The 27,812-nt window shown below is 37.9% G+C and overlaps 2 protein-coding genes across 2 annotated transcripts in view; one reads left to right on the top strand and one right to left on the bottom strand.

Annotated features, from left to right (window-relative positions):
* The window catches only part of ARHGAP6 (Rho GTPase activating protein 6), a 670,816-nt gene that overhangs the window by 168,067 nt on the left and 474,937 nt on the right, over window positions 1–27,812 (bottom strand). The gene's annotated exons all lie outside the window — the stretch shown is intronic.
* Window positions 1,590–17,628, top strand: AMELX (amelogenin X-linked). Its single transcript, XM_043991496.1, has 6 exons — window positions 1,590–1,636; window positions 2,946–3,014; window positions 4,699–4,746; window positions 5,854–5,898; window positions 6,198–6,653; window positions 17,551–17,628. Exons 2-6 carry the CDS (start codon window positions 2,961–2,963, stop codon window positions 17,626–17,628), a joined length of 681 nt encoding a protein of 226 aa, XP_043847431.1. The 5' UTR covers window positions 1,590–1,636; window positions 2,946–2,960.

The raw sequence follows: 27,812 nt of genomic DNA, 5'->3' as shown, positions 1-27,812 counted from the left end.
TCTTGTAAAAGAACCTCTCTTGACTCCCTATGACAATCTTATTCCATGCCTTAGAATGCTATAATGGTTCATCTTTCTCTTTCTTTCTTTCTTTGGTGAGACAATTGGGGTTAAGTGACTTGTCCAAGGTCACACAACTAGTTAGTGTTAAGTGCCTGAGTTCAGATTTGAACTCGGGTCCTCCTGACTACAGGGTCGGTGTTCTATCCATTGCACTACCTAGCTCCCCAGTGGTTCCTCTTTCTAACAAGCTTTAAGACAAATCTCTAGATCTATTGAATCTATATTATTATTATATTATAGATATAAGACCTAGCCTATCCATATCCATTCCTTGCTTTCCCTCCATTTTACCCACTATCTATATTTTTTCTACTTTAAAAAAATCTCCAATCTATCTTCTATATAACTTGTGTGTTCATAGTTGTTTCCATATTGTCTCTCTAGACTGTGAAATCCTTGAAAATAGGGACTATCTTTTATTCTTTTTAAATATCCCTAGCACTTCATATTCTGTATGGCACATAGTAGGCACTTAATACGTGTTTAGTGACTTTTGGTATTGTTGGTCAGTTGTTTCTGTTGTGTTCAACTCTTTTTTTTTTTTTTTTTTTTTAGTGAGGCAATTGGGGTTAAGTGACTTGCCAGGGTCACACAGCCAAGTGTTAAGTGTCTGAGGCTGGATTTGAATTCAGGTACTCCTGACTTCAGGGCCGGTGCTTTATCCACTGCGCCATCTAGCTGCCCCTGTGTTCAACTCTTAGTGATCCCATTTGGGGTTTTCTTGGCAAAGATACTAAAGTGGTTTACCATTTCCTTCTCCAGCTCATTTTATAGATGAGGAAATGGAGGCAAATAGGGTCAAGTGACCTTCCCAGGGTCACACATCTAGCAAAATGTCTGAGGCTGTATTTGAACTCAGATCTTTCTGACTCCAGGCCAGTGCCCTAACCACTGTGCCATCTAGATAGCTACCTAGATGTCTTGTTGGCCTGCTTTATTTTAGTTCATTATAAAATATTGATAAACTGTTATGAAACAAATACAACTGTTCATTTCATCCAGATGAATTAGGGACCATATTCCCTTTTATGATCAAATTCTTGATTCTCTAGAATATTATCCATCTTATGTGACCTGATCAAAATTTGCTGTTGGGTTGATCAGATTTCAGTCGGAAGCATATATGACCTTATACTGCAGATTCAAAGTAAATTTTGTTTAGAAAAAAGAGTAGCCATATGTGCTGACTTGAAACTTAAGTAATACTAAAGCAGACGGAGTAAAATTTCCAAGCTGATTCCAAATTAACCAGTATGTGCATGCAAATAATCTGCTTACTAAAACACTTAAGCCAATGATACTCATTTAATGTGATAAACCTATTATTGTCCATAATGAAAGACCCCAAGTGTTCTAATCATAACATTCCAGTCTTTTGATTGATAATGACCCTGAAAATCCATGCTGTGAGAATTTTTAGCTGAACTGAACTCTTTTTTTTCCCTCTCCTGAATTCTGATTGGTTGTTCTATTGGAGCAGAATGGTATAAATTGAGCTTGGAGCTTGAAGAGAGCCATAGGATCAAGGTTCTCAGAATTTACAGAAAGCAACTGTATCTGAATACTGTTATAGGTGAGTATGCTTTATTTTTTAAACCCATTTAAATTGCATTTATTTCATAGGATTTATAGATGGAAGGAATCTGCCTGTGTGACCTTAAACAAGTCATTGTATCTTTAAGGGATTCAGTTTCAACATATGTAAAATGAGAGAGTCAGACTATGAGACCTCCAAGACTATTTCTCATTCTATATCCATGACCCAAAGAAACTGAGGCCCAGAATCAACTGAAATGATGTGACTTATTCTTCATTTCAAATCTCTTGGGAGAAAGTATATTTCAAGTTCCTGAAATTTTGACTTGAATACTCTATAACTTTTTTCCACAGTAAAATATTTAAAGTGGACTTAGATTTTTAGATAATTTATTTTCCTTTTTAAGAAAGCTATGTTTTACTCTGTGTATTTCTTTAAATGTTCATTCATATGCTTGCTGGATAGAGCACTGGGCCAGGTGTCAGGAAGACTCCTCTTCCTGAGTTTAAATTCAGCTTGAGACACTTAGAAGCTGTGAGACCCCGGACAAGTCACTTAACCTTATTTGCCTTAGTTTTCTCAGCTGTACAATGAGCTGGAGAAGGAAATGGCAAACCACTCCAGAATTTTTGCCAAGAAAAATCCAAATCGGGTCACAAAGAGTTGGACTTAACTGAAAAGATTGAACAACAATAAAAAAACAACAATGTCCCCTCACCCCCATCCCAAACCCCAATCACTTCCTGGGCCTAGAGCTTAAAATTCAAAACAAAGTGTACTTTATATTTCTGTTCATTAGAGTTAGAGAAATATTTTTTAGAGGACACATACAAAATAATTTAAAAATTGAACTCTAAATCATTTTTGAAAAACAAATAGCTGTACTTGACACTTACTAGCTGTGTGACCCTGGGCAAGTCACTTAAACCTCCTTTCTCTGGAAAAAAAAAGAAAAACAAGTAACTGTGTTTGCTAATCAATTGCTTAATGGAATTGAATTTTCTTTTCTTCTAAGTCTGTTTGGCCTATAGACAATTTCAGTGCAGACCTGGAGCTTACTATTATATCATCATACTATGAATTAATATTAATATGAATTTATTTTTCACCTGCCATGTGCTAGGTGGAGCAGCTAGATGGCACAGGGGATAGAATGCTGGGCCTGGAGTGAGGAAGACCTGGGTTCAAATGTGACCTCAGATACTAGCTGACTTTAGGAGTGACTAAAGCTTTGGTAGTTGGAAACAGTCCCCTGTATTAATTTCAATACTAATTGTGTACAATTAAAAAAAAACACTTATAAATAAGCAAAGAATAAATCCAGATGCATGGTCCTATGTTTTAGGTAACTTTCAGAAAAATGAGGACTTGGATCCTTCTCGCCTGTCTTTTGGGTGCAGCATTTGCTATTCCAGTGAGTATTACAATCTCTTTACAAGTCAATGTTCAGTTTGAGAAGGCTTGAGACCAAGATCTGAGCAACATTTCCCACTATTCAATAATAAAAATGCATGAGCTAGTGGAGATCAAGGACCACTGGTAGATGGGAGAAATTTTACAGGTCTAGAATAGCATGGGGATAATTACCTGAATAACCACACAAATTGCTTTAGTAAAGCATCCTATAATCAAGCAAATTTGATCTTCCCAAATTCCCTTTAAAAATATGCTTGCCAGGAGCAGCTAGGTGGCGCAGTGGATAGAGCACTGGCCCTGAATTCAGGAGGACCTGAGTTCAAATCGGGCCTCAGACACTTGACACTTACTAGCTGTGTGACCCTGGGCAAGTCACTTAACGCCAATTGCCTCACCAACACACACACACACACACACACACACACACACACATGCTTGCCTTTGCCTCTGATTTTGTATTTTTTAGGGAGGTGAGGTATAGTGGTGACTGAGATAGAAAATCTCTCCCTGAAATGATAGGGAAAGGATTAATTTTAAGGGTAGAACATCCTAGTCCTATGATGCTCAGCTGCCATTCTGTGGCTAAAGCAATTTTGGATCTGGGAAATTTTCCACCCTTAAATGTATTATTGAACTAATCAGTAAGCTTGTTTTTAGGTACATTTAGAGTTAGAGGAGCTTGTTTATATGACTATACATGATCATAGCCTAAATTTAATAGATGCTAACATATTGATAATAAGCTCAATTTGAATTATTTACATTCAGAAGTACTAAAAGTTCAAGTAATGGGGCAGCTAGATGGCACAGTGGATAGAGCACCGGCCCTGGATTCAGGAGGATCTGAGTTCAAATCCGGTCTCAGACACTTAACACTTACTAGCTGTGTGACCCTGGGCAAGTCACTTAACCTCAATTGCCTCTCTCTCTCTCTCTCTCTCTCTCTCTCTCTCTCTCTCTTTCTCTCTCTCTCTCTCTCTCTCTCTCTCTCTTTCTCTCTCTCTCTCTCGCGCGCACACACACACACACACACACACAGACAAAAGAAAAGAAAAGTTCAAGTAACGTTATACATCTCAATACATTCAGATAAAATTGTCTTTCAAATCTCTTGTACCTCTGAGATTCTATGATTCTACCCAAATAGGTTCTTCAATATCTGATTTAATTATTTTGTTGGGAGTAACTTCTCTGATCTTATATACTGAAAATCATATTGAAAACATAGTCCAAATCAAAGCACATGGGATGCTTGAATTGCACATCTGGGGGGGGGGCATACCCACACCAGAGGAAGAAGAAATGAGTGAAAATTAGAAAGGAAGAAAATGTTTGCTTAATAGAATTCCTTATCAAATAAGGCATGTCCAGGGGGAATGAACTCCCTTGAGAAGTGGGTTGTTTTCTCATTCGCTACATGTCAGGGATGTCAAAGAGGGTAGACTGGTTTTCTTCTTCTTCTTCTTCTTCTTTTTTGGTAGACTGGTTTTAGAGAAGGGTTTGGCTAATTCAATCCAATCCAATAAACATTTATTAAGCATCTACTATGTGCCAGGCAATGTGTGCTAAGTGCTGAACTATAGATGATTTCCAAGGTTCCTTTTATCTCTGAGTTTCTACTAGAGTTACCAGAGTGAATCATCACACACTGACTGAATCTCTTTTCTTTTTCCTTTGAAAAGCTGCCGCCTCACCCTGGACATCCTGGTTACATTAACTTCAGCTATGAGGTAACTTTCCCTTTTGTTACTTTTGCTCCTTGTCTTATGCTCAGCAATGAACTCAGAAGGATAATTGTACTGATTTTATCCTTGAAATGTTTCTCCCAACTATCTTTTTCTTTGCCATCCCTCTGTCAGTATCCTAGTTCCAATCTCCATATCTGGGCAACTTCAATGGTTCCCTAATTGGCTTCCTCCTCCAATCTCTCCCTTCTCCAATCCAGTTTGCATATTGCTTCCATGAGGAGGTTGAACTACATGGTTTCTAAGGTCCCTCCCAGCTCCTGATCTATGATCCCATTATTATGATTCTATGACCCTGAGGTTAAGCAAATCTTGTTAAGACAGGAAGCAAAAGGCAATGGCTTAAGGCTCAGGATACAAAGGTGACAGAAGTCTGATAAATACAGCAATTGATCATTGTCACCCATGTTTCCCATCTCTCAGGAAAGAGATAATGGACTAGAGGCATGGCATTTCAAGCATGAATGTGAAAATGCTGCCTCCTTTTATAATTTATTTTTTCTTTTCTTTCCTTTAATATCTTACTACTGAGCAATGGATTGCCCAGATATTTTGAAATGTTGTCTGCCTTTACCCATTTGTCCTGTAATAAAAGATAACCTTACTCCTAGAAAAATAATTAAGATATTGATTAATTTGTAGCCACTGCTGGTAGTGGCTACTGATAGAGGCATTTTCTTCCCCAAGGGAAGAACCAACATAGGACATGATAATAGAAGCCAGGATCAAAGAATGTTTGCCTCTTCTTTTTTTTTCTTTTCTTTTTTTTTTTTTGTGGGGCAATGAGGGTTAAGTGACTTGCCCAGGGTCACACAGTTAATAAGTGTCAAGTGTTTGAGGCAGGATTTGAACTCAGGTCTTCCTGAATCCAGGGCTGGTGCTTTATCCATTGTGCCACCAAGCTGCCCCCCTATTTTCTTAATTATATCAATCAAAGAAAGAGTTAAAGCAAGAGGATCTATAAAATTAGATGCTTGGAGCTCAAACTTAATTGCTATAAATATTGAAAGGACTGTTTTATTGATTCTATTTTTAGCTGATGCAAAAATAAATGAAATTGAATACTATTAAGTAGTTTCTTTTCCTCCTAAGGTGCTCACCCCTTTGAAATGGTACCAAAGCATGATGCGACAGCAGGTATGTATTTTTAATTTCTTTGTCCCTTGAAATTAAAAAAAATGACTACATTAAAATTCCCAAAGTAAGCCAAACAAAATATCTATTTTACCTAGGATTCTTAGTGGGAAGAAGCTATCTTCAAATAAAACATTTGTTGCTACATGGTGACAAATTCCCATGATTAGAGATAGCATTTTAATTAAAATATCTCTAATCATCATTACAAAAAATATTACCATTTCTCCATTTAGGAGGCTTAGGAGTTAGAAGGACAGGAAATGAAGCCAATGATAAACTGACTTTCTATTTTTCACTAGTATCCCTCCTATGGTTATGAACCCATGGGTGGATGGCTGCACCACCAAATCATCCCAGTGCTGTCTCAGCAGCACACCCCAAGTCATTCCTTATCGCCTCAACACCAAATCCCCATCATGGCCGCCCAGCAGCCAGTGCCACCCCAGCAACCAGTGATGCCAGTGCCAGGACAGCACCCCATGGCACCAACACAACACCATCAACCCAACCTCCCGCAGCCAGCCCAACAGCCATACCAGCCCCAGCCTGCCCAGCAACCACAGCCTCACCAGCCCATCCAGCCAGTCCAGCCCATCCAGCCCATCCAGCCCCAGGCCCCAGTCCACGCAGTGCTACCCTTGCCACCACAGCCACCTCTGCCTCCAATGTTCCCCATGCAGCCACTGCCCCCCATGCTGCCGGATATGCCCATGGAAGCTTGGCCAGCCACTGACAAGACCAAGAGGGAGGAAGTGGTAAGTGGCTATTCTTATAAATATTGCATGAAATTAATCTCAGGTCCTCTAACAGACACTTAAAAATTATGAGTTTCCCCTTCAAGCCCTCTTATAATATTACTTTGCCATTGGAATATGTGCTAACAAATCTCATTAGTCTTAATGGTGAGCCATTCAATTAGTCAATAAATATTTGTTTAGGGACTACTACTTATAAGCCATTGTGCCAGGACTTTGGAGGATGGAGGAGTAAGAAGATAGAAAAAGACGATCCTTGCCCTCCAGGAATGAATTTTCTGTCTCTACTAAGAAATGAACTGGAAAATGGGTTTGAGTTACAATGAGATATTCAAAAGGTTAAGAAGTACAATGGAAAGAATACCAGTTTCATAGTCAGAAGACCCAAGTTTTAGTTGTGGTTCTGTCCTTAAATATTTGGATGACTATGGGCAAGTAACATAACCTCCCTGGGCCTTGGTTTCCTCCTCTGTTATAATGGGAATGGACTAGATGAATTGTACAATTCCATGATTCTATAAAACATCTGAACAGACAAACTTGGGGCATCTTAAAGATTATCTTGTGTTTTGAAGCCTCAAGGGATGAAGCTATTTTGAAGGTTTCGATTTAGTTCACTAGATGGTCTTTAAAATTACTTTAGAAAAAAAAATTATAGGATTGTTCTGTTATTGGGACCTTCCCAAAACTCAACTCAAATCAGTTTCCTCTAGGAAATCTTTACAAATTAAATGAATGCTTCTAGTCAACTCACCATATCAGTGCATACACTCTGACCTCTTTTCCAACACTCTACAGCAACAATGACCTTCAAACTCCACTTAATAATTTATTTGTTTACTTGTTTTGGAATTCATTCATCTGCTCTTCCTGTTAGACTGAAAGCAGATTGAGGACAAGGGGCCATATCTTCCTTAATCCAGTCCCATTTAGCCTGAGTCTTCAGTATTTAATACCAGTAATGGTAAAAAGCAAATTTGAGTTTCAATTAGATTAAATTCAAATGAATTTTTCCACTTCCAAAGCAGAAACTAAGCTTTTTTGCTTTGGAATTTAGTAGGAATTCCAACAGCACAATTTTAATTATTTTGTTTGCATGTATTTCAGGACTAAATGGAGAGCAAGAAATCAGGAAAAAAAAGGAGAATGTAGACATGTGGAGTTGCTTTCCAGAACAACTATAAGGATGCAATGATTTGTGCTTACAATAACTCTTCTCCTTAGTAAACTCTGTAACTAAAAATTAATGACATTAGCAGACAATAAAATGCTTTAAACATCATTCATGCCTTTTTTTTTGTCAAAGATGTTGTTGTCAAAGATGTGTGTTGACTTAACTTGAAGATGGCACTTTAAGAATTAAGATCACTTGAGGTGACACACTTTAAATGCTTGACAATCATGTACTCCAACTTTACAAACTCAAAGTAAGCATTTCACAGTGCAATAATATCCATAGCTCTATTTTTAGAAAGTACACATTTTGGCCCTTCAAATCATGAATAGAAATTGTAATATAAGCTATAAATAGGAGATAACATGAAGTTATGTGTTAGTATACAGTCATTGGCCTTCACATGAACTTGAAACAAATGGAGGGAAGTTTATAGGAAGAATTCTTTACATTGGTACAAAGATAAACTGTTAGGGAGATATTTATGTTACAAAACAAATTAAGGCCGGTAGCTTTTTTCTTTTACGCTTACAAAAATGAAGGCGGTAGGCTAGACATTCACTAAAAGTTCTTGTTCTCATTTTCTAAGTCATCTTAGTAACCAAAATCTGATCTGATATCTGACCACATCACTCCCTTGCTCAAAAAACCTTCTATGGTTCCCAACGGGCTTTTGGATAAAATAGAATTCTTTCATTAGCATTTAAACCCTTAATAACCTAGCTCCAGGATATCTTTCCAGTTTGACTCTCCTTCATGCCATCTACACTTCAGCCAAACCAGCGTACTTATTATGTACAAGATATTCCATCTCTCACTTCTGTGCCAATGCAATGGCTGTCTCTCACACCTGGAATACTGTCCTTGCTCACTTCCACCTCTTACAACTCTTACCTTCCTTTTAGGCACAGCTTCTTAAGAACCTCTGTCTTCCAGGGGTCTCCGGTAGCTAGGTGGCACAGTGGATAAAGTACCGGCCCTGGATTCAGGAGGACCTGAATTCAAATCTAGCCTCAGACATTTGACACTTACTAGCTGTGTGACCCTGGGCAAGTCACTTAACTCTCATTGCCCTGCGGGGGAGGGGGGGAGGGAAGAGAGGTCTCCCTAACTCCCTAATTCCTCCAGTTTAATCCTTCACTACAACTGCCCCTACCCCTGCTACTCCAAAATCTTTATGCATTTTATGTTACATATATTTAGAGAGATGCATATATATATGTGTGTGTGTGTATTATACACACATACCCATATATGTATATGTATATACATACAAAATGTTCAGTAAGTATAGCATGTATATGTATATATATATATATGTATATGCTGTACACACACACACACACACACACACACACACACACACACACTGTTCAGAGACAAATACAACATGTTGTATTTACTTATCTTTGAACACTTTTCATTTTCCCAAGTGGTGTGGTGGTGGTTATGGTAGCACAAGGTCACTTTTTTCTATATCCCCCAAATTTATTAAGTTCCCTGAATATAGGGACTGACATTTTTTCATTAGCATCTAACATGGGGCACTGAAAATAATCCACACTTAACAATTCATCTGCATTGAATTGAACTGCTTATTAAATTACTTAGTCTATTTTAAACAGAACTGAGAGAACCTGTGAGGGGAAAAGGGTGAAAGACAGAGAGAGAGAGAATGCTTCCTAACAAGGTAAAGTACATGGGTTTGTGACAGCTACTTTCCCTGATCCTTATAGACCTAGACTTCTTTTCTTCCCCTTCCCCTTTCCTTCCCTTTCCCTTCCCTCCTCTTCCCTCTCTCATTCCTTCTCTTTCTTAAGACGATGTGAAATTCTGACCTTAGGATGTCAGAGCACTACTTTATAATGACTTTAATTTACTAAAGAACATATTGAGATACTAAAAGAATATACTATCCCAAATTTCACTTACTTAAAACCCAGTCCTAACCAACTGCCCAATGAACTTGCATTTGAAATGAGACACAGAAGAACCAGGTGATAGATCTAGATCCAGATCCAGATCCAGATCCAGATCCAGATCCAGATCCAGATCCAGATCCAGATATAGATATAGATATAGATATAGATATAGATATAGATATAGATATAGATATAGGTACAGATATAGATACAGATACAGATACAGATACAGATACAGATACAGATATAGATATAGATATAGATATAGATATAGATATAGATATAGATATAGATACAGATACAGATATAGATATAGATATAGACAGAGAATCATGCAATCCTAGATTTAGAGCTGGAAGGCTCTTAAAGGGCATCGTAAAACTCAGATTGTATGTTGTCTTTAAGGAGTGTTGTTCAGAAATGCATGCACACAGTAAACTTGTTTCTGTAGAAGTCTTCGATTTGAAGAACTGAAAAACAAAGCTCTTCACAAAGCTGCCTATTTGCTACATGCTTTACAATTACTGCTTCTAATTAGGAATAAATAAAGCAAGTAAAAAAAGCCAGATGCATTCTTAAAATATACAATAAATCAAGTCCCTTCAATTAAAACCATGCCTTCTGAAAGTCTGTCTTTTCTTGTTGACAAAATCAAAGTGAGCCAAACTTATAAATGTTTTACATTTAAAATGTCTGCCACTTTTTCTTCTTAGAAAAAAATAGTTTTCCTCTCTGGGCCCTGATGTTTTCATTTGTATGAAGTCGTAAGAAGGAAAAATTATATGATCTCTGGAGTCCCTTCTATCCCTCTTGTCCAAAGAGATAAGGTCTATAGCCCATAATGACTGTCTTTTGGAATGCCTTGATGGTCTAACCATTTTCATAGCCTCAGGCATGTCAGCACCTGAATGGAAAAATTGCATGCTGTTTAGTTAGGAGATGGGGGTCAGTCTCCCTTGAATGAAAGATACTTTATTAATCTCCTAATCACTGGGGCAGCTAGGTGGCACAGTGGATAGAGCACCGGCCCTGGATTCAGGAGGACCTGAGTTCAAATCCAGCCTCGGACACAACAATTACTGGCTGTGTAACACTGGGCAAGTCACTTAACCCCAATTGCCTCACCAAAAAAAAAAAAATCTCCTAATCACTTATACTCATGAACTATCTACATTCATTATTTTTAACTAGTAATAATCAAGAGAACATGGCTCAATAGCTGGAAAGGACCTAAGAGACTATTTAATCAAAGCACTTAAACCAATGACTCTAAAACTTTAGGAGAGATACAATCAGAGGGCTATGATAAATCAATCAACCAATGGTAAACATTTATAAGAATCTATTATGTGTCAACCATTGTGCTAAGTGCTGAGAATAGAAAAAGAGACAAAAGATAGTACCTGCCCTCAATGAGCTTAGAATCTAAGAAAGAGTGGATAAAGCGGGGCAGCTAGGTGGCACAGTGGATAAAGCACCAGCCCTGGATTCAGGAGTACCTGAGTTCAAATCTGGCCTCAGACACTTGACACTTACTAGCTGTGTGACCCCGGGCAAGTCACTTAACCCTCATTGCCCTGCAAAAAAAAAAACAAAAAACAAACAACAAAATCAAACAAGAATCTAAGCAAGAGGGGGCAGCTAGGTGGCGCAGTGGATAAAGCACTGAGCCTGAATTCAGGAGGACCTGAGTTCAAATTCAGCCTCAAACACTTGACACTTACTAACTGTGCAACCCTGGGCAAGTCACTTAACCCTCATTGCCCTACAAAAAAAAAAAAAAGAATCTAAGCAAGAGGGTAGGAAAAGATGACTTCTGGCTGAGGAAGATCACAAAAGGCTCCTTAAAGAAGAAATCTGACCTGGACCTTGAAGGATAGGGAAGATTTTAAAAGGCAAGAATCGGGATGGAGGGGCATTCCAGGATTCCAGGTAAGGGATAAGAGGCTACAAATGCATAAAGTCTGGAAATTATTAGGGAAATAGCAAGGAGTCTCATCTGGTCAGAGCATAGACACTCTATAAGTATTACATTGATTTTATCTTTCCCCAAAGATCTCATGCAAGCCACTCAGACCTGTCTCTTTGCTAATGTGCCTTTAAAAATAGATTCAGGCACAGTTCAGACTTGGAGCCTTGCTTTGACGGTGGTCTTTCATTGTTGCTAGGGCACCTCAGCAGCTCTTAAATCAGCAGAAAAATGCCAGTCCTGCTTTATCTAGGTTGTATAAACCCCCACCTTCCCTTTTCTGAAAGTACCCAGCCAGTTGTGAGGCACAGGGCTTCATTTTGGTGAAACTGTGAGACTGATGGCCTGCCCTGAGTAATGGAAGGGTCCATAGCTTCATTTGGTGAAAGGTTTCTTCTTTCAGTCCTGGAAAACCTGTTTCTCTGCACTAAGTATTGATTGCCACCTGGGGATCATCTGGAAAACGTTTACATTCCTCACCAGCACCCCACCCTTTCACTCCCATAGCTGAAAACATCCAAGAAACTCTGAATACTCTATATGAAACCCGTAGTAAATGCAGACAGCTTTCTACTTAGGAATGGGCTGTGTTCCAAAAATTCCTGTTATGTTAATTGTTTTAAAACTCAGGATGTATATCCACATAGTAACCATGTTATAAACAATAAGTATAACAGCTGCCATTTAAATAGGACTCACATGCTTGTTATAAGCATCAAATAAGATAATATGGGAGGGGGGCAGTTAGGTGGTACAGTGGATAAAGCACTGGCCCTGGATTCAGAAGGACCTGAGTTCAAATCTGGCCTCAGACACTTGACACTTACTAGCTGTATGACCCTGGGTAAGTCACTTAATCCTCACTGCCCTGCAAAACCCAAAACAAAACAACCCCCCCCCCCCAAAATTAGATAATATGTGTAAAGTACTTTGCCATCATCATTACTATTATTAATCCTCACATCTACCAAATGGGAGCAGATAGTATAACATTTTTATTCCCATTTGTTAGGTTAGGAAAACTGAGGCAAAAAACCCAAGATTACAGAGGCAGTAAATGACAAAGCAAAGATACAAAGGGGAAAAGACTAGCCCACAAAAGCTATTTTACCCTTAATGAAGCTGAAGTTTAAGAAGATTCTAAAAATACTATAGGACCTGACTATATGTAACCACATTTCAGTGGGAAAAAGCATTGGCAATGTTCTTAGGACACCAGGAATAACTCTTTGAGTGGGAACTCTCCTTTCCCCATTCTTCCCATCAGTTAGAAGGGGAACTTGGGTGGCTTCGGGCTGTGAGGTATTGGCTTCCAACTTGTGTTGAGTTAACTGATATGAAGTAGAAGGGAGGGAGAGAGAGTGGGGACACTTAGGTGCAGAACAAGATTAGTGTTGAGAAGTAGGAATATCCTTGTGAAAGAGAGTTGTGTGTATCTGAAGCAAAGGGAACTTGAGGAATTTGAAATAGAGAATGAAGTATGCTAACCTCCAACTACTATAGGACCCCAGTGACTCTTTTCTTGTAGGAATGACCCTTTCGGTTCTTTCTCTATTGGGTCCTTAAAGCCTTGCTTCTATAGTTTCTACCATTCTCTATTTTTCATTCACACGGACAATTCTTTTGGGGCCTCTGGACATACAAGCATGGCATCTCCTCTCCTCTGCATTATTATTAACAATAATATTGAGAATAACCTATATATAATACTATATGATATATGTGTATATATGTATATATATATATATATATATATATATATAACTTTAAGTTTGCAAAGTACTTTACAAATATTATCTCACAACAACCCTGGGAGATAGATATTATTATCCCCATTTTACAGATGAGGAAACTCAAGGCTGAGAACATTAAGTGGCTTGCCCACGGTCACACAACTAGTATGTGTCTGAGGTTGGATTTGAACTCTGGACACACTCTTGATCAATTTTTCATTCCTCTTGTAATCTTTGCTATGATTCCTAAGCTGTTGTCTACAATACAAATCACATTCTAATGAACATTCCAGTTTCTTTTGTTTATTTGGAATTTTGTTGAATTTAATATTAAAATCAGTTATTTGGATCATATGGCAGGACTTAGGGGTATGCGTTTTCCTTCAAAGTATTTATTGCAATGTGATTTGGTCACTTGATTGTTTTCTTAAAGAAAGAGTAACAGTTTCTGTAGCTATTCAGAAAAAAAGAATTCTGTTACTGAATGACTCATGAAGTTTCCAAAGCAAAGTTTCCTCATGGATTATCACTGGATCAGTCTCAATCTATTGTACTTCATCTTTAACACCTTATAATTCTACATAATTAAATAATCCAGGTGAACAAAGCAATGAAATACATTTTTGGCTCAAAACCATATTTAAGTTTGTAAACACTTGGCTCACCAGCCTCACATACAGCGTGTTTAGTTGAAAGTTGTGTTCAAAGGAACTTAGATCATTGAATTATCCTAAAAATGATACTTTCGCAAAGCCAATACAAAATATAGTGAGCCTGGATTCCCTCATATATTTCTATTTGGCAATCCAAAGAACATACAACATAACAATTTTTCCATTTTCCCAGAACAGCTGAATTAGTGTTTCTTTTCCTTCCTAATGAATTTTCTATGCTTCACATCTGGCTGTGGAATGCAGACACTATGGGGTCTGTTACTTGTTTACAGAAATGAAATTGTACAATACCACTACACAGACAGTGATGCCTAACTCCCTGAGAGTCCCCTGTCCAGCTTGAGAGAGGACACCCACTCCCTTTCTCATTTTCTTAAATAACAAAATTCAATGGAATTACTCTGTAGTTGCAACCTATGGATAAATATTGAACTAAGGTCATACTATAGCATTTTTCCTATTTAGTAGACTATCTCTATCTCTAACATATTAACAGTGTGACCCTGGGCAAGTCAACTAACCTAAGCACCTTAGTCAACTCTCGGACACTATAGGTTAATAAGAAAATATAGACTGCATTGGAATGAAGGGCAGCGTTTCCTCACCAAGAGTCCCCTGCACTATTGAAAGCCCAGGTGTGGAACAATAACAAAAATGACTGAGCTCATAATTGCTATGGGGATCAATTGAGACAACATATTGAAGGCACTTTTTAAGCCTTTAAGTGTTACAAACTGATGAAAAATCAGAATAAATATAAAGAATCTTCACACACTTAACTGTCTCCTTATTTAATTTATTTCCATAAATGCCATTGTTCTCACTCAACTTTGTTGTTTTCATTTTTTTTTTTTTGCACCACTACCTTTTTCCCTCACTATGATTTCATTTTACATGGGTATCTGCTTTTGATGGGAAAGCACTCTGTGAAAACGTGCATTTGGAATTCCTAATGATTAACTTACAAATGAACTTTTGGAACATAAATCATTGGCAAGCAAGTCAGCAATATCTTTGGAAACAGGAATTTATTATATATCATTTGCATATAATATAGATGAATATACTATCATGTGTCTATTTATTTAAATATTGTAAATCTATGATAAATAAAAATATAATTATATATTATTTTGGAAACAAAGTAGTTGCCCATTGATTGGTGAAAGGCTGAAAAAAATACAGTATGTCCCTGTACCTAGAACACCCTATATGATACGTGAATGTAATGAAATCTAACTGTGCCATAAAAAACAATGAATATGAAGATTTAAAAAAAAAGTTATAGGAAGACATATAAACTGAAGCAGAATAAAATAAGTGGAATCAAGGAAATAATAAATATCTTGCTTAAAATAATGTAAATGGAAAAACAATAAAACAAAGCTGAACTATGTGTAATTGTAATGACCAAGCTAAGACCTGGAGAAGAGATGAGAAAATGTACCTCCTTCTCTTCTTTGCAGAGGAGGGAGGGTATGGGCATGGAATATTGCATAGCTTGTCAAACATGAGAAAAGGGAAGAGAGATATATTTGGAAATGAAGGTGATAGCAACAACATAAAGAAATAATAAAGGTTTATTTAAATTTAAAAAGTAGGGAATACCTGTATCTACATTTAAGTTTCATTTCTCAAAAATCTTGATTAGGACAATGTGATATCCAAGGATAGAAGAGATTTGAATGTTCTAAAAACAATATTAATGCTGAAGATATTCATGACTATCTCTACTGTAGAACTATGCAGATGCCAAATGCCTCCTCCAGATTGAAAATCTCTTTCTCTCTCTCATCCCTTTGTCTGTTTCTGTCTCTCTCCTCTGTCTTTCTCTTCTTTCCGGCTCTCTTCTCTTTCACAGAAGAAATTCCCTCTACAAATGCAAATTAGCACCTGTTCAGCAAGGGTGAATCACCTGGAGCAAAGAGAGGCTAAACATTAGCCTAGAGGCACACACGAAGTAGGAGTCAGACTCCGAGGCCAGCTTCCCATTTATTATTTCATGTTGCCTTTCATCGTTCATACATACATACATATATACACACATACACACATGCATGCATGGTACCCCAAAAGGCTTAGTGAAGTTTTAATTGTTGCTGAGTTGACTAGTTATGTCCAACTCTTTGTGACATTTTGGGGTTTTCTTGGCAAAGATACAGGAGGGGTTTGCATTTCCATTTCTAGTTCATTTTACAGATGAGAAAACGAGGCAAACAGGGTTAAGTGGTTTGCACAGGGTCATACAGCTAGTAAGTGTCTTAGACTGGATTTGAATTAAGGTTTTCCTGACTTGAGGCCCTGCACTCTATCCACTATGCCACCTAACTCCCTGAAAGTTAAGTCTGAATAGCTGTGTATATTTGTATATATGTATATTTGTATATATGTATATATTTATAAACACATTTATATCTTAACCAGTTGTTTAAAAAAAAAATCACATGAGGATGGTGAAGACAAGTGGAAGAGGCCCTGTGGATGTTGTAGACTTAATCCATAACTTTGAGATGGTCTTTATGATATGGAATGACTCACAGAGAGTCGGAGAGACTCTGTGCCTTGAAACAAAACAATATCAAAACATTCCCTCCCAAAATGATGTTACCTCTCTTAAATCAGGAAACAATACAGAAATAGTGCATCTATATGGAAGGTGACTAGATCCATGTATGTTACAGCTCCATTGTTGTTCAGTCATTTTTAGTCAGGTACAACTCTTTGTGACCTTATTTGGGGTTTTCTTGGCAAAGATACTGGAGTAGCTTGCTATTTCCTTCTGTAGCTCATTTTACAGTTGAGGAAACTGAGGCAAACAGGGTTAAGCAACTCGTTCAGGGTCACATAACTAGTGAGTGTCTGAGGACAGATTTGAACTACAGAGAATCACAATTAGCAAACTCATGAATTAAAATTTGATTGAACTTTTACTAAGAACAGTCATTTTTTTAAACTTGAACCTTATTTTAAAAATGTTTGAATATCAGTTTTACATTAGACCATGAGTACACAATTTAGTGAACTCTTTTCCTTTATTGATCACATAACTTAACATAGTGTCTGACACATTATGGGCACTTAATAAATATTTATTTATTGATCGATTAATTCTGTGTGCCAATAAAGGAAAGAGTTGACTGAATTTGAGTTCCCTTTGTTCAATGAAGCCCTGACATTCAAATATATTTTCTTTCATCCATAGTGGTGTAACGAGTACTAAGGACTACTGAAATCGCTTCAACAAAGGCAGAAAATTCATTAAAATAATAAAATAAAAATTTTTAATGGAAATTTTGACAATGGAAAAATAAATTGAAACATAAGTAATGAACTTCTTGACCTTTCTTTCCAATTAAGAACACATGAGTTTGGGGCTCTAAAAATGGTTTCAAGATACAACAAAGTTTATTCCCCAAATTTCACAGTCTGTGAAGAAGAACCAGGAAATGGATCTTCTAAAGCATGGATATGAGGTTGGCTCAGAACCAGGAAATCTGTCTTGATGATGGAAAAAAAATGCTTCTCTGGTTTAAAACAGCAGAACTCTCTGGATGTGAAAACTATTTCCAGCATTCCATCCAGTTACAAATCCTAGAAGCAAAGTCAATTCTTGGGAAGCTTTTGCATGTCTTACTCAACTGATATCAAATCCAGGCATGGCAAATAAAGCCTTTAACTATCTTACTTCAAAGAAATATTTTTATAGGTTAAATTATAATGAAAAACCCAGGGGCATATGGAAAGAAAGCAAATTGTTTTGGCCTGTTTCATGTTACTTTGGCCAGCTTGCCACAGAAACTCATATGAGTTTGTATGCATTGCAACCAGTGTGACTAAAAATAATTCTGAAGTGCCTTTGTGGAAACTAACAAAGGTTTCATTTTGAGGAAATTCTGCTTTCCAGTGTCTTGGGTGGGTCTCATATTGCTTCAGACTGCTTTAGGTTCACCCATATTATTTGGACAAGGGTGGTGCAGTGGACAGAGTACCTGGAATCGGGAAGATCTGGGTTCTTATCTGGCTTCACACACCTATTAGCTGTATGACCCTGGGCAAGTCCTTTAACTCTGCTTTAGTTTCCTTATCTGTAGAATGAGCTGGAGAAGGAAATAGCAACCCACTCCAGTATCTTTGCCAAGAAAATCTCAAAAGGGGTCTGAAAAATGACTAAACAATATATTCAAGGAAGGCATCATGTTGGGCTCTGTGGAATACAATCACAAAAGTGGTGGTTTGCTGTCCTTGGGAAATTTGTATTCTACATTGAAATAAGTATAAGGTATGATATATGGTCATTTTAAAAGGGAGAGGGCTCTAATAGCCTGAGGGTATAGGGAATAGGGAACTGAAGGAAACTTGTGGTTTAGGAGTGTCTAACCTGTTTTATGTACTTTGGGTTGGTCCTTTAAAGGGGTGGGAGGTTGTTTGTCTTCCTTGTTTCCACAGGCACAAAAAACCCCACAGCCTATGAGATAAGCAATTCTCCCTACTCCCTCTGAGTGACTTTTTGGCCTGAGTGGCCAGTTGCCTTGATGAATGAAGAGGAAAAGGGGAGCTGGCATTTAATCTGAACCACATCTCATTGACCTTAGGACCCGAATCCTCCCTATCTTTTGTTATTAGTAAAACCATTTTTATTGCATTTTATGACCCACATAAAATATCCCTTTCCATTCTAGCCCCCAGGTTGAATCTCTGGACTGGACTGAATTAGGCTTGAGCCTACATGGTTTCCTAGAAGGGAGTAGATTCTGGGAATGCAAAACACTAGACAGCAGGCAGGCAAAAAAGGCAAAAGACGACTAGTAGTTCAATTTGAGTAGCATGCAGAGAAGGTAAAGAAAATGATAAGAAACAGGTCTAGAAAAGTAGCTTGGAGTCATATTTTAGAAAATTTTAAATGCCAGGTAAAGAGTTTGTGTTTTTACTTATGTTTGTACTTTTACTTTATTATTTTGAAGGCACAATAGAGTGCCTTCAAAGAAAGTAATATGGCATAGTAGAAACAATACAGTATTTGGAGTTAAAAGATTTGGGTTTAAATTCTAGCTTGATCCCTTAGTATCTGTGTAATATTAAGCAATCACAACCTCTCAGAACCTGAATTTCCTGGTGCGTAAAACAACAAGAAAATAACAACAAAAACAAAAGGTTGGCCTACATGGCCTCTAAGTTTCTGTCTATAAAAGGAAGGACCTACAGGAGGCAGCTAGGTGGCACAGTGGATAAAGTACTGGTCCTGGATTCAGGAGTACCTGAGTTCAAATCCGGCTTCATACACTTGATACTTACTAGCTGTGTGACCCTGGGCAAGTCACTTAACCCTCATTGCTCAGCAAATAAATAAATAAAAAAAAATAAAAGGACCTACATATCTAAAATTTATGAACAAGGAAGTGACATCACTGGCCCTGTGGCTTAAAAAACGTTATTTTGACAGTTGTAAAGCCATCTGGAAGAGGGAAGAGACTAGAAACAGAGAAAACTATTAGGAGACTGTTATGGGTGGGTTTGTGGTGGTTCTTAGGTATTCCTTAATAAAGAATTACACTCTCATACACAGTCCAATTAGAATTAAAGTGGTCTTTTATTTGAAGTCAGGAAAGTGACCTAGTGGGAAGTCAAAGACTTCACCCCTCAGGGAGGAGGGCTTAGAAACATTCTCCTCCTCCAACTGAGGGAAGGCAAAAGCTTTTATAAAGGATAGTTGGGGTGTCCACTTGAAAACTGGAAAGTTCCCTTTTAGGGTGGGGTGGGGTGAGGTGAGGTGGGATGGGGTGGGGTGGGGAAAGCTTGGATTCTTGTCATATTCTTGAGGGTCAAGGGGGATTTTTTTGAAAGGATGTTCCTGACCTTCGGGGTTATCTCTGTCTCCTAGCTCTCTGGTCAGGTAGTAGCCATGCCTAATTGACTTTCCTGCTACAGAATTTTATCTCCTCTTACTTCTTAGGTATGTTTGTCCTGATATCTAGTTGGTCAATCTAAACTTTTATAGTCTCTTGATTCCTTGATATGTCTGTCCTGTTATCTGGTCATCTTTGGTTTTGCTTCTCACAGGAGAGACTTCTGATTTATCAGTCCCATGTCAGAGAATATTACAATAATTTAGCTAAGAGGTGATAAGACCTTGAACTAGGGTAGTATCTAATAGAAAAAAAAGTCCCTTACAGCTCTAAATCCTAGGATTCTACCCATTTCTCAGTAGGCTGCATGCCTCCAAACTTCTCCATTATGCTCCAGTAACCTTATCATCTTAAATCACTATAGTGTAGGGGCAGTTAGATGGCACAGTGGATAGAGCACCGGCCCTGGAGTCAGGAGTACCTGAGTTCAAATCCAGCCTCAGACACTTAGCACTTACTAGCTGTGTGACCCTGGGCAAGTCACTTAACCCCAATTGCCTCACTAAAAAACAAAACAAAACAAAACAAAAAAAATCACTATAGTGTTGGAATTCATCCTTTGGGAAAACCCTTTGCCTCTGAGACCCTTTCCTCTGATTGGATGCTTCTCCCAGAACCTCCATTTAAGGAGGGTGTGAGGCCTTTTGACAGGAAGACTCATCTTCCTGAGTTTAAATCTAGTTTTGGTCACTTACTAGTTGTGTGACCCTGGGCAAGTCACTTACCCTGTTTGTTTCAGTTCCTTAACTGTAAAATGAGCTGGAGAAGGAAATGGCAAAACCACTCTAGCATCTTTGCCAAGAAAACCCCAAATGGGGTCACAAAGAGTTAGACGTGACTGAAATGACTAAACAGCAGAGGCGGCAGCAGCAGCAACAGTAACAAGTCAGAGCCACTCATCTTTTTATTTCTCAACAGGCTACATTCCTTTAGACTTCTCCATGAAGCCCTTGGATAACTTCCCGCCTCCTCTTTAGTTTCATTTTATGTCTTGTCTTCTCCATTGGAATGTAAGCTCCTTGAGGGTAGGAACTGTTTTTCTTTTCCCTTGTATTTTTTATCCCCAGTGGTCAGCACAGTGCTTGGCACATAATATGTGTTTAATGAAAGCTTGTTGGCTACTTATATACGAACAACTAATGAGATACATATAAGTAATTCTTAAACTTATTTATTAAAGTAGGTCCCATAAAGCCTTTGCAACATTTACTTTATGTTACAGTGTATGGCTGAAATAAAATGACATTGCTTTAAAAATATTATGAAATTAAAGCATTCTCTAATTTAGATGGACCTTCCTCTTCCATAGTTTGAAATCAATGCAAACATTTTTGGATATTAATTATGTCTATGTTGAATCTGAATATAATCTTTTGGAACCCAAGGCTAAAGACACAAAAGGTCTTCATAAATACTTATTGGTTGATTCATCACAGCACCCCAAACTCTGTTGAGCTACTTTAAAACTATGTGTACAAGGGCAAGAAGACCTTGTAAAATACATTGTTTGATTACTCATGATATTTTAAGACACAAATGTACCAGTTGAGTGACTGCAGTCGGGATGGTCCAAGTGAATTCTGAGAATCTCTAGCTATAAAGAGGACTGACACAGGGATGGGGAAGAAACAAAAGAAACTTTTTGCTCTGTTTTCTTTCCTCTCTGATCCCCTCCAAGCCTTGTTGGACCTTACAATTCCACCCCAGTTACAGAACAGAGCCTCTGTTCCCCTCAATCCTACCCTGGCACAAGAATGGTGAGAACTGGGGCAGCTAGGTGGCACAGTGGGCACCCTCATTGCCCAACCAAAAAAACCCCAAAAAACAAAAAACAACAACAACAAAAAAGAACAGTGAGAACTCCTAATCTCTGGCCCCACTGTCCTTACCTCCTATTACTCACTTCAGTACCCTCTCAGTTCTCTCCCAATTGCTTCCCCCTAACTCCAGCAAGTCTTATCTCTCTAGATAATCTACTTTGGTGATTTAATCAGCTGTTAGGGATTCAATTATCATCTCTATGCAGATGACTTACAAAAGGATATAGCCATCTTTAATTGCTATCTTGAACTCTGGTCCTATATTACCAGCTCTCTGATGACCATCTCCCATGGGTCTTTAGGGCATCTCAAACACATGTCCAAAACAGAACTCATTCTATTTTCTCCCAAACCACCTAACCTCCAAACTTTCCTATTTCTATTTTTTTTTTGGGGGGGGGCAGGGCAATGAGGTTTAAGTGACTTGCCCAGGGTCATGCAGCTAGTAAGTGTCAAGTGTCTGAGCCTGGATTTGAACTCAGGTCCTCCTGAATCCAGGGCCAGTGCTTTATCCACTGTGACACCTAGCTGCTCCTCCTATTTATATGGATGGTACCATCACCCCCCCAGTCACCCAGGCTTGAAACTTTGGTGTAACTCTGGCCTCTTCCCTCCACCTATACCCTTATATTCAGGTTATTGAGTCTTGTTAATCCTACTGCTCAAATGAAATAACATATGTAAACAACTTTAAAGTGCTATATAACTGCTAGTTATTCCTTCTGTATTATTTTAATAATTACTATTATTACTTCAACAACAACTTTGTTATCCGTCTTTTCTCCATTCAAACATGGACTCAACTCTGGGTCAGGTCATCATAATTTCTTGCATGGATTCTTGCCATTTGCCTCTTTTTTTTTGAGGCAATTGGGGTTAAGTGACTTGCCCAGGGTCACACATATAGTAAGTGTCATATGTCTGACCGGATTTGAACTCAGGTACTCCTGACTCTAGGGCTGGTCCTTTATCCACTGCAGCACCTAGCTGCCCCTGCCAGTTGCCTCTTAAATGGTCCATTCTCTCCCTTATCTAATCCGTCTTCCACACAAATGAAAAACTGATATTCCTAAAACGCAGACCTGACCATGTAATTCCTCTAATAAAAACAAAACAAAACTTCAGTAGTTTCCTATTATTTCTAGAAAAATATATGTTATGTAGCCTGGCATTTAAAGGCTTCTACGACCAGCCCCTATCTGCCTTTCCAATTGTATTTCATAATGTGTCATCTGTTCTTGTCAAACTGGCCTAGTAACTATTCCCTGAATATGACATTTCATCCCCTACCTCCATGGACTTACAGAAGTGTTCCCTCATATGGGTACATGCCCTCTTCACTTCTGCCTTGTGGAATAGAATTACTACCTTCCTTCAAAACACATCTCAGGTGCCATCTTTTCCATTAGACATTCCTGATTTGTTCCTCCATCTATGCCCTCCGTTATTCACTATCTCTTCCTCTTGATGGAACTTTTTTTTTTTAAACTTGGTATATCCTTTGTAATTTCTTACTTGGCTCCATATTTTATCTCCTTCTCTCCACCCCCACCCCCCAACTAGACTGTAATCCCCTCAAGGGTAGGGATTTTTTCCTTTCACTTTTTGTTTCTTCAGTGACTAGTATATTGCTTTCTATATAAAAAGCACTAACATTTGAATCAAACATAACCCCACACAAACATATATGTGCATGTATATATATAATATATACATATATAATTGAATAAATTTTGAAATTACTTAGATATAAACAAATAACCATCATATAACTCCACGTTTTAGAAGCAGTAACTGTCTTTGGATTACTTTTTTATTCTCTTTTGTCTCTAAAATAAATCATATCCAAATCTCAGGAATATACAAGTGAAATCGGGGTAGCAAGTCATATTGCCTAAATCTAAATGATAAAATGCCTAAATTGTTCCCAGACAAGATTCCTGTCTAGGAACCATATCTTACAAATTGAAAGTATCTTAGCATTGGGTGAGAATGAAAGAAGAACATTTACTGATAATTCTGTCCTTCCTAGGCACTAAGGGATTGGGTATCATTCTGTTAAATAAAGCATGGATCAGTCACTGAATATATAAACCAGAGATTGTGTCTGAGCATTCCATTTGCACTTCTAAGTACAGTTATCCCTTCCACATCATGACTTTCTCCCTTGCAGTTTTTTGGTGTGTGTGTGTTTTTTTTTTTTTGGTGAGGCAATTGGGGTTAAGTGACTTGCCAAGGGTCACACAGCTAGTATGTGTCAAGTGTCTGAGGCTGGATTTGAACTCAGGTCCTCCTGAATCCAGGGCCAGTGCTTTATCCACTGTGCCACCTAGCTGTCCCTTCCCTTGTGGTTTTGATGTATTGTGGGGTCAACATAAGAAATTAAATGAGAATTTTAAGAGAAGTATTGAGGAAGCCTCAGATGGCATATATAGGCCAGCAGATGACACAGAAAAAATTTAGACAATCAAAAATGCATAAAATATATGTATAGTAAACATATATTATTTTTTAATACCATGATAACTTAAAGTTTTTTGGTACAAAGGGAGGGTCAAAAAATTTTATGCTGACTTTGCAGATCACAGGAGTGCCACACCCCTGACCCCAATGATATGGAAAGGATAACTGGACTTCACTTACTGCATATGGAATTGCTCAAATAGAAAGAGGATGGAGCCAGCAGCAAGTTTATTGAATCTCTCATTGGTCTTTCCTTAGACTTGTACTTTCCCCCTCTATAGTATTCACAGCAGTTAAATACCAGTTTCCAAAGCCATTTAGAAGTAGGTACCATGTTTTTGAAACAGTGAAAACTATCAACATTCTTTTAATGGTGTCAATAACTTATTGAGAAACTCTAGTGAGTGTTTGGTATACATGTTCAGTTTTCAACAATTATGTAGTCTCATTATGGAAGAAAGTCAAATAATGAAAGGTGGAGTATTGAATGTAAATGGTATAGCTCCCAAAGAAATGAAATAATAAAAAATTATACTGCAAAGAAATGATGCAAGGTTTCCTCAGTTTGTATATTAGTCATGCCCTTAAAAATCACGAATTAACTGAATCTTAATTTGAATGGGTTAATGGAGTTTATTATTTTAAATAATATTTTGGAATGTAAAGAATTAATTGTTATTTGAGGTTTTTATGCCTCAGCATGCACTGGCCTTGGGCTCCACAAACCGCATGGTGCTCCACCCACTGGTTGTAGCCATTGCCATGGCGCTGGCACCTCACATCATCACCACTCACCGATGCCTACATGGGCCTGGCAAAATTATAATGATTGGAAGCCTAGTGAGGGCAGTCATGTGACTGTCAGAGCAGCCATCCCATTGGCTGGGGCTGTGTGGGGTTTTTCTGGGATTGGGGGAAGAGAATTCAGCATTCTAGCTGGACACAGGAAGGCGACAGGAGTTCTGCTGCATATTCTCAGCTGATTCCTGATATTTTCAGATTGTATAATTTCCCTTTCCCCATTTTATTTCCTTTCCCTTGACCCTACTGATCCTGTTTGTGTGTGTGTGTTTTTAAGTTCGTTCTTGTTAAAATAAATCCTGTTCTGTTTTGAGGGAGGCTGCCGGTCTCCTTCCTTGCCCCATTATTGTGGCGAGCCACTTAGCTAACACTCCCCAGTTAAAAATTGGTCCCCACAAGGAGGCACATTATGTGAAGCAAATAATTACTTCCTAATATTAGTTTAAAAAAATATATAAAATTTACATTTCATCTATCTACCTATCTATATTTATAAGTGCAGTATTATAGAGGAAGTATTCCTTGCTGATTAAGGAGTTGGTCCTAGAGCCAGGAAGACCTAGGTCCAAGCCCTCCCTCTGATACCTACTAGTTATGAGACCTTGGGCAAGTCACCTAGCCTCTCAATGCTCAGATGTGAACCTGTATTGCCAAAAAGAGTTTCCCTATCCCAGAGTTCTCTACAGCAAATAAATCATGGGTCCAGTCTCTATTCTTGCATATGTGTGTATATGCATAAAAAGTAGCACATACCTATAAACTAACTGCCCTTTATAGTAAGTAATAAGAACTAATATATTCAGTATAATTTCTGGCTTCTAGATCAAGATAAAAAAAGAACACGGTTCTATATAAAACTAACAACACATTGTGTTCTATAATTACTACTCAGGGCCTTTTCTAATCCAATTTGGAGTATATTCCTGGGATTCTGATGAAAATACCTACAAATGTTTCTAACCTGAAATGTGAATCCATCTGTGTCAGAATATTGTATCTGGAATCTTTCCTGAAGGTAATTTTGGATGCTTCTCTTTTCTCCATTAGTTTACCTTCAAAGCAAGCTAAATTTAAAAACAAAACAAGAAAAACAACAAAAAAAGAAAACCTCTAAATGATAATTATTTCTCAGCTGCATTGTAAAAAATGTATTGAACTAGTTACCTCTTGTGGTGAGCTTCTACAGAGAGGAAGGGAGGAATCTTCGTAAATATGTACAAAGATCACCGCATAGAAAACTGGAAGAATACTCTAGTAAGAAAATCAGACAATATTGCCATGGAAACCATAAAGTTCCAGGTGGGTGGCACAGCCAGAATCAATTGTAGGCAGTTGGAGAGTGTGAACCAGCAAATGGGGAGCCCACTACCCTTCCCTCTTTCCAAAAGGCCTACTGAAAAGGAATAAACACAAGTCCACTCCTATTTAGAAACCACAAGTTAATGTTTTTCTTCCATCATCTGGTTTAGTTCAGAGAAAGCTGCAGTGGAAAATGATGATGTCAAGTGCTTAAAAATTCAGCCTTTCGTCTTTCCCTATCTAGCCTCTGAGTTAGTGTGCTGAACACACACTGAAGACATACATAGCTTCAATTCTAAATCGTCATACTGAATCTCATTGAGCATGTCTATCAAGGATACTTTTGATATATTCTATAGTTGATATTAAATCAGACATAATTGGTTTAGAGCTAATTCAATAAGCCACTTAATATTCAGATTTTTTAAAAATGAAAAGCATTCAGTAAAATATCTAGAGAATTTCTTTTCAGGATGAGAGAAATGACTATTAGTAACCAATAATTTGGGGAGATCAAGAGTTCTTCCCTTCTTCTAAAGTCCTGATTTTTAAAAGTATCATCTCTTGAAGGACATTGTTGTTAATAAGATTGGACTAACTTTCTTGTTCATGACCGCACCCTGCTTTGGGTGGGGCACACATTCTTTGGATAGATGGCCCAAGGCTGGGGGTAGTCTGGGTATAGAGGTAGTTTCTCTGTTCAAGGCTGACTTGATATCACTTTCAGCCCCTCATTTTAATATAGCCCACCTCCCAGTGTGTTAAATAATCAGTTGATTGTGTTACTCCTCTTTCAAATGAACAAATAAGCCCAGAGCCCAACATGATTGTCTTTGGTCTAAGACAGAGATGGCCAGATGACCATCCTTTTATTAATAACATGCTGACCTTATTAGTAAAAGGATTAAATTACCCAGAAACTATGTTTCTCAAACCTTTTTAATTGTCACAAGGATTTGGTCTATTTAGCTATATAAAAAATGTTGAACTCTCCAAAAATCTGAGGTTCCCAGAAAAAAAGCGCAAATTGACCTATTAACAATGGTCTCCACTAAATAGTTTTAAAATCTGCATAGTTATGCAAATAGACATGAATACTCTCAACATTTACAAATTCCATTCACCTCTTTCACAGAAAAAATTAAGCTCAGTAATATTTTTTTAGTTTGATCTTCAAGAAAAGTTTTATTTCTTAAAGTATTTTACTGTTGAAACAATTTTTGAAGCCTGGTCCTATACAATGAAAAAATAAGGGGGCAGCTAGGTGGCACAGTGGATAAAGCACTGGCCTTGGATTCAGGAAGACCTGAGTTCAAATGCAGCCTCAGACGCTTGACACTTACTAGCTGTGTGACTTTGGGCAAGTCACTTAACCCTCATTGCCCCCCCCAAAAAAATTAA

The sequence above is a fragment of the Dromiciops gliroides genome, chromosome 3, assembly GCF_019393635.1.
Source record: "Dromiciops gliroides isolate mDroGli1 chromosome 3, mDroGli1.pri, whole genome shotgun sequence".
NCBI classification, from domain to species: domain Eukaryota; kingdom Metazoa; phylum Chordata; class Mammalia; order Microbiotheria; family Microbiotheriidae; genus Dromiciops; species Dromiciops gliroides.
The sequence above is the reverse complement of the archived record's forward strand: the minus strand, read 5'-3'. Positions and strand labels throughout refer to the sequence as shown.